The sequence below is a fragment of the Cryptomeria japonica genome, chromosome 9, assembly GCF_030272615.1.
Source record: "Cryptomeria japonica chromosome 9, Sugi_1.0, whole genome shotgun sequence".
NCBI lineage: Eukaryota > Viridiplantae > Streptophyta > Pinopsida > Cupressales > Cupressaceae > Cryptomeria > Cryptomeria japonica.
Genome location: NC_081413.1, coordinates 572,150,139 through 572,169,462, shown reverse-complemented (window position 1 = coordinate 572,169,462; position 19,324 = coordinate 572,150,139). Strand labels below are relative to the sequence as shown.

The following is a 19,324-nucleotide window of genomic DNA, read 5'->3' as shown; positions in this document are numbered from 1 at the left end:
ACGACCTGTCTTGGTACCCCCATACAGCCTCTTCGACACTACCGTACGGCCCTCTCTTGACAATCATACGCCCAGTCTCATTCACCGTACGGCCTTTGCTCAAACACCCGTACGGCTGCACCACCGTACGGCCCTGCTCCAACACCACCGTACACCTTTGCCTCCTCCGCCAGTACAGTCAGGGAACATTACATTCTCTGACCAATTACTATGGTTCTTTTATGTGAAAGCCATGCTTAGCGAAGTGTAGCCTTCTTCCATTGTTAAGTATACACTTCCCACTTTATGTTGCCTCAGACCACACAAATGGCATTTGTTTAACACCGAGTTTTCCTAATTGAGTAGTCAATATCAGTATTTGAATTATGTCAAATTTCAAAAATGTAGTTATTTTTCCATTAAAAGACACTGATCTCAGAACTCATCTGTTCTTCTACTATCTTGATTGCTGCCTCATATACTAACGTAAACTCTTCTTGTCATGCTCAGTTGGGTTCACCAATGTGACAGCTGTCAGTTCCAAATGTCTTCTTTGACAACAATGAGATGCATCCAGAATTCCCACACTTTACAGTAAAAATTTAACAGTAGCTATAAGCATAAAACAGCAAATGCAAGCAATGATTCTACCAAAATCCCAAGTTCAATTTGATAAGCACACAGTTATACTAAGAGTGGGGCTAAATCAGTATAATTAAATTCCTTTTAACCTTTTCAACTTATTCAATTCAATTATGCTTAAATTCTAAATTAGCACATATGAGAAAACAATAAGCAATACAACAACAACAACAAGGTTTATGTGCAAACCCTTGCAGGAGAAATCCACGGCAAAAATTTTGGTTGTATTTATTTGCTTGTTACAAATTCTAGAGGCACCAACTCCTCATTCAAAATGTAGTCACAAGAGTTACAGCTCTCTTCTTTAATCTGCAATAACTCCTTCAATTCTGCTATAAATTGATCATAAATCTGTCAAGAATATGATCACAAATTCCTCATATAAATCTGCTATAAAACTCTTTATATGCTCATCAAATCTGCAATTTATCTTCTCATCAATGGCCTTGGTGTATATGCTTGATTGTCTTTGCAACACAACACACACTTCTCCAATCATTTCCAATCTCGATATATATATATATATATATATATATATATATATATATATATATATATATATATATATATATATATATATATATATATATATATATATATATATATATATATATATATATATATATATATATATATATATATATATATATATATATATATCTTTGTCTCTAAGGATCATACCCTTTAGAATAGATACATCATACTTTATTGAAGAGACTTGTCTTCTTATTTGTTAATTGCAGCTTTTATAATTGCATCCTTCAAATATCAATGCATCCTTCACTTCCACAAATCATATCTCTTACTTACTAAATCGCACCACTTGATAATAGTCACTTATTTATAAATTGCACCTTTTAATACATTTGCCGTTTGCTTACATTTTACAATGAATCGTTGACTTGTCTTTTGAATAATACAAATTAAAGTTTGTCTTTTCTAAAAAAAATCGCTGTCTTGTCCATCAAACCGATGCATTTTTCTCTTAGTATATAAGACAGATTGTCTTGTACTTTGTCTTATCTAAAATATGACTGTCTTATCCATCTGCAGTCTCCTTTTTTGTCTTTTAGTGCAGGTCTAACTTTGTCTCTTATGCTTTTCTCTTTTAGTACTTTTGTCTCTTATGATTTGTCTCTTAATGCTTTTCTTTACTGTTTGCTACTTTATTTTACCTTCAATCATGATTGCCACCATACATTTATTAAATTATATGTCATTCGTCTTCTCATACATCATGATCACTGTATCAAGTTGCTGAATTAAAATGAAAGATTAATATGCCTTAAACATAATAAGGCTATAGTCTTAAACTTGTTCATCAATGACATGACATCAATGAAAAAATTTCAACACAACTTTATACTACAAAAATGCTACCAATCACAGCATTCCATGTTGGTGTGAAAGGGGTATTTTACCTAGCATATTCATCACCTAGGTCCTAATCACACATGTTATTTAAGTTTACTTAGGGTATAAACATAGGTCCTAGGAATCTTTCTAGAAGTCTTAGTTTTCATGTGAATCTTATCACATTTACTTCTCATTTCCTAGGTTATCATATTAGTTGTCTCAAGTCATAAAATTAGAACATATGTTAAAATCTTATACAATCCTACATTCACCTTGGCCTATATAACCAAGGGGTCCCCTTCGTAATCTAATTCAATCCATAAGAATCCACAATTTGCATCCTTGATAGAATTGCATTATTCTTTCATGGATGGTCTCTCTTACGCTTCAAAGAAGTGCCTACATCTTGGGTGGCTATAATCTTCCGCCAATCTTGCATGGTATAGAGCATACTATACGAACTCTTACATTTCATAACACATTTTTTAGGTAAATTCTCCAAACTAATAAGTAGAGCTTATAACTTCTCAGACAGCAAATTGAAATTCTTCATTATCATTAAATATTTAACATGCAAAATGTAGCAGAGCACGCTTGCACTTGAAATGGTAGTCCTGTATGTTGAACAACAACCATATTCATATTCTTGTCGTTAAGACAATTGAACTTCAAACAAATACTGAAATTATATAATTGACAATAATTGCAAATTTGAAATAGAATAATAAATATCAAGTAGTGGAAAGAAGTATAAATGGCACACCCACCTTATTTAAACTTGAAAAAATAAAAATAAAAACAAAACTGAAAATGACTCCATATAAGACATCAAAAAGAACAGAGGAAATTAGTTTTCATGGATTCACATATAAATATAAAAGTAACAATCACATCAAATAAACTAAATGGGCAAATTCCACTCTTTAATTAATCCATAACTTTTACCTGCCTCTTAGCAGGTTTACATTCTTTAAAGGAAGGTAGCGCTTGATAAGTATGAAAATTATAAGACAATTGGAACCACAATGCAGATATAAGTACAAACTTCAATGTACTCAAAAATCCCAAGGTAGCACAGGAATAAAAGGTGGAACAAGCACTAACTTCTTGTAATTTTCAAAACGAATTTTTCAAAGAGATTGCATTAAACAACCAAAGAGAACAGAAAATATGCGCATCCCAGGAATTTCAAGCACCTACAAGACAAACTCTTATTTTTGAAGAATAATAATAGTGCAGTGCCCCTTAGCAAACAGGAAAATCTAAAATTTACATGCTAAACAATTTACCTCTATCAAGGATAATACAGTCATTGTAGTAGATATCATAGCGTGTCAACCATCCACCAGTCCCATGGCCACCAAATACTAAAAGCTACAAGAAAAGGAGAGTTGTTATTAAAATCCAAACAAAGAGAGTTTTAGAATCATTTCCAGATTCTTTTTTTTTTAATATTGCAGATAGTTAACCAAAAAGTTACAGTATAAAAACCTCAAAGGCCAAAATTCCAAAAGAAATACATCACTACATCAGAAGCACACTGAATCCTTCCAGAACCCAAAAAGAGATAAATCCTGGGTCTAATACAAAATATTACAAAGATAAGATACTAAAAATGACACCAAAAGTCAAAGTCTGTAAGAAACAGTATCATCTCAGAAGAGCAGCAGGTCAAGAGTTTAAGAGTTTCACAATAAACAATTGAGCTTAGATAGAGTATTTTTATCTTATCATCGGAGTTCCTCCTTTTTTCTAGCTCCTCCAAGTCAAGACATGGATGATAAGCAAAGGAAATACCAGCATTACGATCAACAAATGCCTTCATCAATTTCTCTTTCATCCTGGCCACTAAAACATCATCTTTCATCACCACCCCACACTGCCCACCCTGAAAGGAAGCAATGGTGCAGAATACTTCCCAACACTAATCTACTGGGGGGAGATAATGCAAATTTCCTTTACAAATCTTAATTATTACAGAATCAAAAACACATTCAGATAGAGATATTAAACATGAATAAAGAATATACAAATGAACACATGATATACATGCGGAAACCCTTACAGCAGAAAAACTCCACACTCCAAAAGCACAGTACGTTGCATTATTGAAAATAAAGAGTACAAAATAGCCCAAGTACAATAGCTTCTTCAACAAAAGCATTTACATCAACCCACAACCTAGATTGATTTTGGCAGCATAACACTTCACCTACAAAACAACTAGAACCTACAACATGCAACAACTCATTTTTATGCTTTTACAATGCATAGAGAAAGGAGCCCAAAATGGACGCCTAAGTCAAAGTGGCACAAATCTAAACTTGTACGAAATCCCAAGACATGCACAACACTTGAATGCATGCAACCTATCCACATGTGAAGCACTGTCATAAACCGTCATAGAATCTTCCAACATGGGCACCTACCTTACATACAATCAGATTGGTCAACATGCACGCACACTCACACATGAAACAACCAAACATGCATGGGTGCCTACCTCCAAGAATATCCAGTTGTCATAAGTTGTCATAAAATATTCTCATAGGTTGTCATAAAATGTCATCAATAGGTAAATTGTCTAAAAAGAACACAGAAAATACTGAGAAGGGGAGCGGGAGTGGGGGGTGAATCAGTATTTTAAAACTTTTGAACACATGAAACCACACAAAAGAGAGATAGAGCAAACATTAACAAGGAGAACACCAAATTTCACTTGGAAAACCCTTTCGGCTAAAAAACCACGGCAAATCAATAGCTTTCATTAAAATGGGCACCAAACCAAACTACATATTTGAGCACCAACTCATAGAGAGCACCAACCATCCTCGAAGCACCAACTTCGTTCATCTTTTTACTACATATAGTAGACTGAAATCAACAGCAGCAATTGCATACATTAATCCTCCACCAGCTTTGACCTCAAGTCAAGCTTTAGTAGCAAAGTAAATGATAAACCATGTGAAGCACTTCAAGTATCCAAACGCCCAAGAATGTAGTTCTATTTTCTTCAGCACACAAAAAAAACAACGAATCTTATGATAAGGTAGACTCCCAACATGGTGTTCGACTTCATCATCATATTCAACTCAAAACATTGGTTCTGCAAAAGTGCATATTGTTGACACCAAGTAATTAGAACAATACAACAAGTTTTTGTCTCTTGCAAAAAGCACTCCTCGCAACAAAGAAAGTAGCATATCTATAATACTCTCACCACACCTGATATGTAGTTACGTCTCCAACACAGAATTAATGTTTATTTTTCACAATACCTTTGCTGAATACAATCGCCTAACCTCGTAGATTAATACTTCAGACTTTTCACACCAATATAGAAAATAGTTATAATTTGCCATCACTCATGCCTCTGAAGCATCACACTTAAAACAAAAACTCTACAACCATTTAGATAAAAACGCATTTTTTTTAATTTCAAAGCCAAACTACGCGAACATGGAAATAATCACCCCGATCATATCTTTTCTCAAAACGTTTTTTATCATTCAATATAAGGAAATGACCTCCCTATTACAAGGGAACGATTGTCTAATATGGAAAAACATTTCAAAAGACAGTTGAAATTAGTCGCTGCACTCACAGAAAGCATTACAAATCTACTTGTTAAAATCAAGCCATCGCACCAAAATAAGGTGAATAGATTAAAGAATCGGTTCCAAATAAAAAAAAATGCCTATCATTAATTTCTGACACTGCCATATGGGATGAAAACATATTAAGTTTCGCTGCCATTTACCCAAGACTATTGCAGCCCATCAATAAGGTAATTGTGCCTCTTATCATCAGCATGTCTTGAAGAGTCAACCTTCAAATGCTGACATGGCAGATAATCTGACTTGGCACAACCATCTCAAGCAGACGACCAAGCAACTCAAGCACACAACCAAGTAGCTCAAGCATGTAACCAAGTAGCTCAAGCAAGTAAGCAACCAGCTCAATGACTGTTGATAGCTCGAGCTTTTGGCGCAACGGCAAACATACCTACAGAAAACATATTGTTGACTTGGTGGTCAGCACCTCCTTCGGGGTTCGCGACATGGCTTAACCGCCTCCCGTGGATCTGGGTAAGTCTGGCGTTTGTAGCGGGCGTTGATAGCTCGAGCTTTTGGCGCAACGGCAAACATACCTATAAAACATATTAAGTTTCGCTGCCATTTAACCAAGACTATTGCAGCCCATAAATATTGTGCCTTGTAGGATCCCTTGCTAACTCTTTGCAGACAATGCCCGAACTTGCTGTTATGAGTTTTTGTTTGTATTGTTTTGGTCTTGTATGCTGCACTTGATGTTTTTGAATGCTTCTAGCAATGCAAGATTGACTAACAATGACATAGAAATGATATGCCAGCTGTTTTTATGACTTTTCACATGCATATAAATGACTGAAAATATTAACTTCAGCTACTTGACAAATTATCAAACACTTGGCATACATCTATTCATCCCAACATGAAGGTACAACAAAAGATACTTCCAGCCAATAGACATTTAGACAAACATGTGGCATGCAACCTTGTATCTCCTTCTTTAGATGCAACTCTAGCATAATGCTGATATACAACTGATTTTAATGAATTGATGATGAACATGCATCTATATCACCATTGGCATTTTAGCAAACACTTAGCATGCAAACTAGAAATTATATGGCAGCACCATAATGAAGTCTTTTATTAATTATTCTCACGCCAAATAGTTACAAAGATATAGCATGTAATTCCCAGAATTTATGACAGCAAAATTAGAGAACCTGATATGTAAAATACTTGCTGCAAATGATGGTCTCCACTCTACGATGTATATAATTTGCCAATAAAATACGTCCCTGCTATAGCTGTGTGTAATCTGCCAATTAAATACTTGATTTCCTGATGTATAATGGCAACCAATATGAATCTCCAGGTCTGCTGTAGATATACCTTCCAAACCTTCAAACCCTAGATGAAATCTTCCACCTATTAGCACAAATTGGACTCCTGGATGAAGCCCACAATCAAGCAATGATTCAGCTGATAAGTTTACAACCTCAAGATTGCTAAACACTGAAGAGGTTACGTTCTCCAATGCTGGAAGTGCTGGAAACCCTTGGTTTCTTCCCACAGCTCAAGAAAGAAGAATAATAAATGCTCAATCATCAGTTTATTGGCTTCTTCAATGTATATTTATATCTCTCCAAGAAGGGGTCGAATTTCTCCAAAAAAACACTTTTTAAACTCATTATACTTTTTTAATGTTGGCATTATAACTTAATTTCACCCCCTTGGCCTTGGCACATCACTTAAATAATCAATTGGCCCCATTTTAATGATGCAAAGACCCCTTCTTTATGAAATATTAATAACTTTATAATATAACATTAAATGCATTATTATAATTAATTATTAATAAAGTGTTCACTTTATTAATAATTAAATAATCATAACTCCCCACATACACATTATTTCTCAATTTCGTCTACACTTGGAAGTTAACCATTCAATCCTCTGTACGTGCAACTACCTTACTAAAAATAAAAAAGGGTCCATCTCTAATACTTATGACTTGCTATAAATAGTAAGTAGAGGAAACAGAATCCAAATGAAGTCGAACGAAGGTCAAATCTATAAAACTCTGAGCACTGGAGATGACACAACCCTCAAAAGACCCTCTAACCATCCTCATTAGCCTATGAGAGTCAGAATGATAGGCTAATCACTTAGGAATATGAACGAACTAAAAAGGGGACATTACATGCCTCTTATCATCAGCATGCCTTGAAGAGTCAACCTTCAAACGCTGACATGGCAGATAATCTGACTTGGCACAAAAAAGTAGACAAGCAACCAGGTGAAGTGGACAAACAACCATCTAAGCAAACGACCAAGCAGCTCAAGCACACAACCAAGTAGCTCAAGTACGTAACCAAGTAGCTCAAGCAATTAAGCAACCAGCTCAAACATGTAACCAAGTAGCTCAAGCAACCAACCAACCAACTCAACCAGGTAGCCAAGTAGCTGATGAAAATCTAATGAATAATAAATAGCTTGATTAGTATTTCATTTCAATTCTCTTCTCAAAATGCCAAGTACAGAAAAACAATATATCATAGTTCCCTATTAATTTAAGTAATCCTCCAAAATCTATACTACCTTGATCATAAACCTTTGACATCAATGACAAATATTCAACAATCTCCCCCTTTGTCATTAATGGCAACTCCATCTGCAACCAAACTGAAATCAAAACTGCTATGAAATAATGTTGATCCCCCTGACTCACTACTACTCCTTTGACATCAATGATTAAAGCCAACCTACATAACTGAAATGGGGCTGATAAAATGACAATAAAAACTCCCCTTGAGACATAATAGCAAATCAAAGATGGAGTGCAATCACTCTCAACTTCTCCCTCAAGAATTCAAAAGTTTCCTTTGGTAGAGGCCTAGTAAACAAATCTGCAATATGCTTTTTAGTAGAAACATATTCCATCTTGACTCGCTTATAACTGGATTCTTAGAGATATTAATAGCACTCATGTTGTCACAAAAGATAGATATAGAATGGTCATCCTCTAACTTAATGTCCTTCAACGTTTGCTTCATCCATAGAGCTTGTGTACAACAAGACACCACTACAATGTACTCTGCTTCAGCTATAGATAATGAAGTAGAAGCTTGCTTTTTACTCAACCAAGATACAAGACAGCCACCTAGAAAGAATGCACCTCAACTTGTGCTCTTTCTATCATCAACAAAACCACCCCAATCTAAATATGTATAAGTTGTGAGTATAAAATCATTACCTTTAGTATACCATAACCCATAATCTATAGTACCCTTTGGATACTTGAAGATTCTCTTAACTGCATGAGCATGAGTATCCTTAGGAGTAGCCTACAATCTAGCAACATAACCAACTGCTTGTATAATGTCAAATCTAGTAGTTGTAACATATAATAAACTTCCTATAATAGACCTGTACAAAGTTTGACTAGCATCTAGAGACTCATCATTTTCACAATCACTACCAAAAATCAGATCATCAACATAAACTACAACCATCAGCATGTGATTACCTCCTTCTTTAACATACAGATTGTTGTCCAATGTCCCTCTTTTGAATCCCTGCTACTACAAATCAACAATCTCCCTCTTTTGAATCCCTGCTACTACAAATAACTGTCTAGTATGGCATACCAAGCAAGTGGTACTTGTATAAGACCAAAGAGTGCCTTTTTTAACTTGCATACAAAGTTCTAATTTTCAGATACAAAAAACCCATTCGGCTGCTCTATATAAACTTCTTCATTTAGATTACCATTCAAAAAAGCAGATTTAACATCCATTTGAAAAACTTTTAAACTTTTAAAAGAAGCAAAGGCTAAGAACATTCTAATAGCTTTTAAACGTGCAACAAGAGCAACAATTTCTTCAAAATCAATACCTTCAACCTCTACATAACCTTGCACACAAGTCTTGTTTTGTTTCTCACTACTTGACCATCTTCATTCAACTTATTTTTGTACACCCACTTTGTACCAATCACGTTCTTTTCTTTGGGCCTTGGGACAAGTTCCCAAGTTTCACTTTTTCTAGATTTGATCAAGCTCTTCCTCCATGGTTGCTACCCAATGTTTATCTTCTACTACCTCCTCAAAACTTCTAGGTTCAATCATGGGCAGCAAGGAGATATCTTCACCTTCAGAATAGTTAACATTTCCTCTTGTGGCTCTTGGTCTATCCTCTTGCAAAATCTGATCAATAGGATGATTTATTTCAACAAACTTTGATGAAGTCTTCAAAAAGGTCCTAAATGTGTACTTACCTTGGTCATTTGTACGTGTATTTCTGTACCTACATCTACTGTCCCACGTTGAACACTTGAAGATGCATTTTCAGAATTTACATCTGCTGTCCCATTTTGTACATTTGAAGGTGTTTGTTGAACAGCACCTTCTTCTTCATCTACTTGACAACTACCATCATCATCTTGCATCTTTTGATGAATGTTAGCATCTTCATGGACCTTCACATTAGCACTTTCAACAATCTTGTGTAATCTTTTGTTAAAACATCTATAAGGTTTACTTTTAGACGAGTATCCTAAGAAAATCCTTTCATCAGCCCTGAGATCAAATTTTCCAAGATTGTCTTCATCCCTCTTAAAATAACAAGGACTACCAAAGTTTGAAATATTTAACTGAAGCAGCCTTACCTTTCAAAAGTTCGTATGGAGTTTTGTTGTGCTTTGCTCTAATCAGCCCCCCAATTCTAAATGTAAACAGCAGCATGGACCTCCTCTCTCCAAAAGGAATCATTCACTTTAGACTCATTCAACATATTACGAGCCATAAAAGAGAGATAGAGAAAACATTAACAAGGAGAACACCAAATTTCACATGGAAAACCCTTTCAAGTAAAAAACCACGGTAGATCAATAGCTTTCAATAAAATGGGAACCAACCCAAACTACATAAGTGAGCACCAACTCACGGAGAGCACCAACCCTCCTTGACGCACCAACTTCATTCAGCTTTTTACTACATATAGTAGATTAAAATCAACAGCAGCAATTGCATACATTAATCCTCCACCAGTTTCGACCTCAAAGTCAAGCTTCAGCAGCAAAGTAAATGATAACCATGTGAAGCACTTCAAGTATTTAAATGCCCAAAAATGTAGTTTTGTTTTCTTCAGCACATAGAAGAAACAATGAATCTTATGATAAGGTAGACTCCCCACATGGTGTTCAACTTCATCATCATACTCAACTCAAAACACTGGTTCCACAAAAGTGCATACTGTTGACACCAAGTAATCAGAACAATACAACAAATTTTTATCTCCTGCAAAAAGCACTCCTCACGACAAATAGAGTAGTATATCTATAATACTCTCACCACACCCGATATGTAGTTACGCCTCCAACACAGAATTAATGTTTATTTTTCACAATACCTTTAGCTGAATACAATCGCCTAACCTCATAGATTGATACTTCAGAGCTTTCACACCAATATAGAAAATAGTTACGATTTGTCATCACCCACACCTCGAAGCATCACACTAAAAACAAAAACTCTACAACCGTTCAAATAAAAACGCATTTACTTTTATTTCAAAGCCAGACCGCGCAAACACAAAAATAATCGCCTATTGGTGTGGTTTTTATGCACGTTCAACACAAAATAAAATACCAAGAGATATCCTATTCTCTCTTGATCAAAATCTTCTATGTGCTAAACAGCTGAATTGTGTGATCACAAAGACGACTCCAAGGTTCCCAAATGCGTAAATTGGTTCGTTGTGATTTGCTGGTAATCTCAATGGGGACTTACATAATTGATCTAGGAGTAAACCAATCTAAAGATTCTGTTGATTCCTGACTTTCTTTTTTAAATAATTTTGCAAAAATCTCTATTCAATCCTGCTTCTATTATGACTTGGAAAAAAAGGGCAAAACGGTGAGGGTTTAGGAAAATAATTATAATCCTAATCTGGTGCTATGAACTCTAGAGACAAAAATTGCAAAAGTGGAATTTAAACCAATTCTTGTTTCGTCAAATTCAACAACTACACAAGAATGATGCTATCTTCTAAAGTATTCCAAAAAGATTTTCATATCATTGCTATTCACCAACATATTGAACAATGAATATAGCAATAGAAGTTAAGTTTTCATTTACTGGTTCAGACTAACTTTGCAAAATAATTGAAAATCATCAAATTATAAAAAGTATGAACTCATCAACTCCGCATTAAGCAATTTTATCAAATCCTTCATTCAATCTACCAATTTGAAAATTAAATCTATTCTAATGAGAGCCAAGAAACCATGCTAACTTGTAAAAGTAGACAAAGATTCACCAACATTTTGAACAATGAATTATGTCTATTACTTAAGAAGTATCACTACAACAATTTCTCTGAAATCTCTCTCTAACAAATGAAAAGAGGGCTTATATAAACACCCCATTACAAAGCAATGGCCCAAATTGATTTAAGATCAAAGGCTTAGATTAAAACATTAAACCCTAATTAGGGCAAGCTGCAATAGTTATCCAAAATGGACCAATGAGAAATAAATAACTAATAAATCCAGCTTTCTTCTAGAAGTGGGCATCCCTTATCCTTTTCTTTGGCAGCAAATTCAATGGACCTAGTCACTAGGGGGTCGAGCTCTTCCATTGGGACACTTGGCAAAATGTCAATCTTGTATTCCATCATGTCCATCTCATCTTCACATGTGGCAAAAGAGGTTATCCAATCAATTTCTAGTTTTTGAAAACCATCCTCAATGGACAGAAATGAGGATGCCTTGTTGAAATGTTGCTTTTGGATTGGATTTGTAGAAGTGAATAAGTCATAGGTTCTCTACATCCAAGTCCCTACCCTCGGACTATTTCCTACTCAAGCATATCAGAAACTATGATAAAGACCCTCTCTTGCACCATCAATCTTCATCTTCCCCAAGACTTCTCTAGCCACCAAGGCATGATATCATGTGTTGAAGTCATATGATGTTCCAACATCAATTACATTTTCATTGACCAAGTCATGTTCAAGGATTCCTTTTAGCGCCTTTAAACATGGGATTGTCTTTTCTTGAACAGTTTGAAAATATTCCCAAAACTCAGCTATACTCTAAATTCTATATATCAATGAGGAGATCCGAACATAGACCTATGCCAATTCTTCCATGAATTTGATGGTCTTGTCTGCAGCTTCTGCAATCCACACCTTGGCCTCTTGACCTACCATCTTCATTCCTTCAAAATTCTCAATTGATTCTTGAGGAAGAACCAAAGGTGGGGCAACTGTTATCTCTTCTCTCTCAATAGGATTTACCAAATGTTGGATATAATCCTTCGATTGTTCATTCTCCACTTTGAGTTTGTTTTTCTTTTCTTCTTCTCTCCTTAGCCTTTTCTGGATGGCACTGACCGAATCATGTAACTCCTGGACTTCTTATTCCTTTGTAGTAGGACCTATGTCCACAGTCATTAGCTTGTAATCATCAAGAGTGATGTCCTCTTTGGATTTGTCAACTTTTAAAATGGCCACCTATACTGAACAAGACCCTGCACCATCCTTATTGATTAGCGAACATTTCTTTGCCTTCTTCTCCATAGGCTTGTTCAATCAGGCTAAGAATTATGTTGAATCATCCACTGGTCGGACTTCTACAATAGCTTTCCTTTTCATTCTTGCTAGTAACCAATCTGATACTGTTGGTTGTTTGATGCCATCATCATCTTGTTCATTTACCAAATTTCCCTCACTTCCTTCAATTCCCCTGAGTGCGGAAATCATTCCCTCTTGAAAATCCCCTTCCAAGATATCAACTTCAATATTCTCCAATTCCTCATCCATTATTGTTACTAGATTATCAAGACCATTAGCAACAATTTGTTGTTGAATTGGTTCTTCATTTGGCTTTTCATTTGGTTCTTCACAAATTGGAGGAATTTCCATCTCAATTTGTAAATTGTCTGCAACTGGAGCTTTGTTCTTCTTCAATCAAAGAAATGTAGGTAGAAGAAGATGCATTGTTTTCTCTCTGTTTCTTACATACAATTTCCTTATCTAAAGTCTTCTTTCTTCTTGGCCTTAGTGAACTCTCTATTGTATCCTTCATTTTCTTAGAATTTCCACTTTTTGGTTTCTCCGCATCATGAGTCACTTCATCCCATCGGAAGAACAAGAACCCATGCTTCCCATTAAATCATAAGTGAAGGCAATATTCTTTTCCTTCAGCTTGTGAGTTTATTGATCCACCCACAACTTAGTGAATTTCACGACTGGCCTCATTAATGTATCCAAATCTGAAAGCTCTGGTCCAGACCAATCTATTGCAAGAAGAGGTTTATCTTTTTCTTCTTCATAGCGTGGCTAGGTGAAATTTCCATCATCCTCCAGCTGATTCAGTATGGTAAAAAGTTCAATTGTTCTGATCATGCTAACTAATATCCTAGACCACATACTCCTTATTTCATATTCATCAGCTACATTGGCCCAAAAATCCTCAAGATCAACCCTATGTTTATACTTTCTTTTGTTTACCATCCCAATATGATGATGGGCATCAAAATTGGACCTCGACCAGTAGAAGGAGAATGGATACCATTGCATTTCCACATCTACTTTATCAACTGCCTGTGTTGATGGACATGATTCTAACATCTTTCCAACCAACCGGGAAAAAGAAATTCCAGCTTTCTTTTTGATTTTGTGTCCAACTGTCTTATGTGGACTCATAGAAAGAACGACGACCTTCTTAAGAAGACATGTTTATAAGTGATTAATCTTTTATGTTTATATTAAAACACGAAGGTAACAGCTTGATCAATAAAGATAGCAATGATATTAATTTTGATGCAGCAACGACTTCTTTAATTGGAGATTTCCTTAATGGACAGCCGACTTCATTAAGAAGCTTTCAGACTTTCACATTAATCACCTAACCATTTATTTAGAACAGAAATTATTATTAAGAGCGACGATTGTGTGAAAGAGGCAATGAATTAATTATAGACCATGGAAGCAACTTTATGAGCAGTGGATAGAATTCACCATGGTCAGTTCATCTACAGCTCTAAGAAGTATTGATCAGATCTTAATGGCAACATGTTAAGAAACAGATATTCATTATATGTATGGATCGATTGGTAGCAGTGATAGGGATTACTGAAGAAGAATAGAAGTCAGTGATATTGGAGAGTAGCGATTAACATTATACAATGGCAGCGATGACACAAATAAATAGGTGCGATTGATAAAGGAAGAAGAAATCATTTCTAACAGGGAAAAGAAAACATTATACAAGCCAATGATTATGTGCAAAGGTAATTATGTATGAAGCGATCATGAAAAAAGTCAACGATTATGAAGTCACCCTTCATCAAGAGGATTACAAAGTACTTAAGTTCATTACAAAAAGTATTCAAAAGCTTAATAAAGACAACAATTACATGAAGAAAGATTTGTCAATGAAAACAGATTTGTTTATATTCCTCATTAGTGTGATGGTGCGATTTAATTTAAGCAAGGTGTGAAGAGGTGATTTGTTAAGGAAGAATTTTCATTAACAAAGGAGTGTGATTTTAGTAGAAGCGCCACAATTTCATCAAAGAGAGGTTAATGAATAGTCAAGGCAGCGATTTGTTTAGAGATTAGTAAATAAAGTTTGATTTGTTTTAAGGGGTGACTCTTTGGAAAGAACTCACACCTCTTCTGAGAGGATATGAGAAAGATAAAGTATGAAAATCATTGATGAAATATTGTGAGTGGGGTATGTGTGAATAAAGAAAAGACAGATCAAGCACAATAGAAGGAAAGTTACATGAAGATCATTTCCAATTTGAGAATATATGAAGGAGAGTATGAGGAAATTGAGAATAAGAATTTTTATGGCAGATATGAGGAGATTGTGAAGAATTTATGACAGACTTGTGAGAAGTTTGCAATCTGATTTGTGACAGATTTAAAGGTGAAATAAAGAGCTCCATTATAGCAAATTTAAGAAGAAGGTATTGTTGCAGACCTACACCAGATTTGTAGAGCAACTTGAAGAAATAAAATTGATAGCATTGATTGTGAAGATAAGTTCCATCTTCCGAACTATTCTTAGAATTTTTAAATTAAATATTATAATGAAATATCTTCAGTATTGATAAAATTATATTTATAAATGTATTACGATTCTCACCTCAAGTTGGAATTGTCATTTCAGGTCTAAATTAAGGTAAATCCCAAGAGGGGACATTACACTAGTTGTCTTCGTATAGAATTGTCACCCTTTTTATAATGTTTGCTTCCCAACCTTCACTCTTGCTTTGGCCAACTTTGCTTCTCTATAGGTGGTTGTGGGTAGCCTGCATCTCTTGTTTGAGATCTTGTTATTACCATTACTTTGTCCTCATCAACAACATCAATCATATCGATGTTGGCTTTCTTAGGATAGTTACCATCTCTGAGATCATCGAGTCCACACCATCGGCAGAGAAGTCCAAGAGTGACATGATAGGTGGAGCAATCTCTTGCAAAATGGACCAACTTGGACCTCATATCATTATGTGCAATCTTTTTCACAATTTTAACTCTTGAATTCTTCCGCCCTGCCCACATATAGATATACAAACTCAAAATAAATAATGCATTCCCTCTATCATCGCTGTTGACTTATCATGTGATTATCTTTCTTTCATTTATCTGCTTCTCCATTGAGTACATTTTTTACCCTACATCATACTTGTGATTCATATCATTAGTATTACTCGACTGGATGGAGGCCCACTCTCAAACAGCATGCCTCAAAAATATTAGTTTCATCAAAATAAATATGTGCTTACCATGGTGATGACTACATATAATCTAATCTGCATTTATAAAGTAATCACAAGCTAGTGTATATGAATGTTAACACATTTTAGACATATAAATGTCATTTATTCTTTAAGTTGTTTGAGAAAAATAAATCATCAGAAAAAAATGATTGTCACATGAGAAGCCAAAATGAAATACATCACCAATTCAAATTCTAATACCTGGGTGCCTCCATAGGTAATTGTGTGGCCACAACGAGGAGCAGGCGCTTGTCCAGGAAGTTTCAATTGAGTCCATGCTGGAGATTCATTTTCTTCCTTTCATAACACATGCAGTAAGATTACTTTCATATCAAGCAAATATTAACAAAAGAACGACGCACTTGTTCAAGCTCTTACTATGAAAAAAACCAAATTACTTTTTATATAAAAATTAATGTCTGAAATTATTTTGAATTATCTGAGACCATGTTTCCACAAAAAGTTCAGAAAGAAAATCAGACAAAAATATTTACTAACCAGATACATCAAGACTTGAAGGCCATATTTACTCAATATCATTGATTGCAATGCAACCTTTCATATTAAGTATGGGTATCGGCATACAATAAACTAATTCTTGGCAAAGGTAGTGTAAGATAAACATTGCTTGTAAACAGTTAGACCAATGGTTATGTCTTAATTTACAAGCATTGGTCCTTCAAATAGCATTTCTGCTGTCATTCTGTGGTTGCTAATTCAAGGATAGAACCTCTCGGTACTAATTGCACTGTATTGAACATGTTCTGAAATAAAGCATCAATATACATATTCACATGCAATCATTCTTTGTAGGAATTGTGATTCCTATCTGTTGATGTGTTTTTTATGCACATGCGAACACAGAATAAAATACCAAAAATGTATCCTATCCTCTCTTGAACAAAATCTCTCAAATGCTGAAGATTAGCTTAAGGATCATTCGAAACAACTCCAAGATTCATGAATGTAGGGTCACTACGTGTGGATAAGCTTTGTTGGTTGATGTGATTATGCTGGAATCACAAGGGGACTTACATTCGAATGCCTAAATGCTTGATTTGTTGGAACTCGATCATCTGATGTTGCTATATGGTGATGTTGTTTGTCATAAACTAGCTCGAGTTTGAAAAAATGGCAAAAGGAAAGGGTAGAGAGAGTCTATTCTAAGGCCTAGAATGTAAGAACATAGATGAATGACTATATGGAACCCTACCGAGTGAGGTCTCACCATCAACGTGAACAATTTGACACAAACTCAGTGCAATCTTCTAAGGACATTTCAAAGATGTTCAAATCGATACCATCAAACATTGATCACCATTCAAGTTGATGCATAAGCAATGGATGAATAACAATTCGAAGTCAAGCTCATATCATTTTAGTTGACCACACAAGGCACACTTAAAATCAGTAAGAGGTTAGTGGTATGGACTGGGCGGATTCCACACAAATGCACTCAACAAATTCTTCCATTCAATCTAATCAACATGAAAATAAATTGAGAAGTAAAGACCATGCAAGTTGTTGAAACAACAAATCAAATTCACCATAACTTCAATGAAATTAGTTGTTCTTTACAACAAGGTTAGCAACAATCTTCTCCTAATCTAACTTATATTCTAATTGCTATTATATTCTCTTTATTCACTACTCTATTCCCTACTAGCCAAATATTAGTTAACTACTAGCTATTAACCTTTACAAATGAAGAGTTTGAGCCTTATGTAGAGAGCTCATTTACAATGAACAGCCAAGATTGATTCTCCATCAATGGCCAAGATTTTTCAATGAAAACCCTAATTAGGGTTTGTTACAACCAAAGAAACGAAAATCGCCATAAATCGCCCAAACTCGGCGAGTCCGAGTCTGAGTCCGAGTCACCCCCACGAGTTCAGCAAACTCGGACTCGAACTCGGCCGCAAACTCGCCCAACTCACCAACTCGGCAATTTTGCCTAAACTCAGCGAGTCCCATCGTGCAAACTCGGTCGGCGTTGGGCATGAAAAAAGGCAACCAAAAAACACATTTTTAAAAGTTTTTTTTAGTTGTTTTTTTTTTTGCTTTATTATCCTATGCCCCTAAAAGTGAACTTCATTTCATTCAATTGGCAAAATAGGAGGAGAAAAGTGAGTTGTGAAGAGAAACAAGGTTTCATTGAAGAAAAACCAGCAAGGAGGAAGCTCAAGATTTCATCCATTCATCACATTGGGGCTGCATTATACTTTGATTTGGTGCATCAAGAGTTGGAAAGGAAGAGTTTGCAGCTCATTTCAAGCTTGTTGTGAGAGGTAAGATTGATTTTTTGAGCTTTTTTTGTTTCTTGTATGCAAAAATTTCATTTTCTATTCATTTCTTTTGGAAGTTTTACATTTTTTTCCAAAATCTTTTGTATGTTACTATGTAGGGTTTGTAATTTTTTTTTTTAAAGTAGGGTTTGAAATTTTGATCAAACATATTTTTTAAAAAAATCTACAAACCCTACCTTAGTTTTTTTGAAAAAAATGTACAATGAGAATGAATTCACAACAAAGAATGAATGTATTATTTTTTTTTTGTATTTGTAATGTCTTATGACTCTTATTGCAGCAACCTTCACTTTCTTATTTGCCCTCAAGTTTCACAAAACTATCATACAATGTCTTCTTCTAGACCCCCCAATAGAAAGGACCTTGCTTGGAAATTTCATGAGGAGTTTCCAGGGCAAAAAAAAGGGGAAGACAAAGTGTTTTTTTTTGCAAAACAATATTCCATGGAGGCATATATAGATTGAAATGCCATATTGTTGGTGTGCATGGGCATGATGCCGACCGATGCATTGAAGCAACGACTAAGGCCATACGCAAGTGCTATGTAATGGTTGAAGCAATTGAAAGCAAAAAGAAGCAAAAGGATGATCTCGCGGCCATTGGAAGTGGGACAGCTTTAGGTTGTGTTGGAGGGCCTTCTTCCATGCCTCCATATTGTCCCACTCACCATGCTACTGCTGGTGCTAGTGCTT

General features: G+C 35.2%; 1 protein-coding gene across 2 annotated transcripts in view; it reads right to left on the bottom strand.

The window, feature by feature from the left end:
• The window catches only part of LOC131062878 (protein GLUTELIN PRECURSOR ACCUMULATION 3), a 210,544-nt gene that overhangs the window by 134,190 nt on the left and 57,030 nt on the right, over nt 1–19,324 (bottom strand). For both annotated transcript variants that reach the window (XM_057996616.2, XM_057996617.2), the window contains 2 exons: nt 16,528–16,619; nt 3,267–3,351 (listed from right to left, as the gene is read on the bottom strand). In XM_057996616.2, the coding sequence (XP_057852599.2) occupies nt 3,267–3,351; nt 16,528–16,619 (177 nt within the window). The remainder of the gene's footprint in view (nt 1–3,266; nt 3,352–16,527; nt 16,620–19,324) is intronic.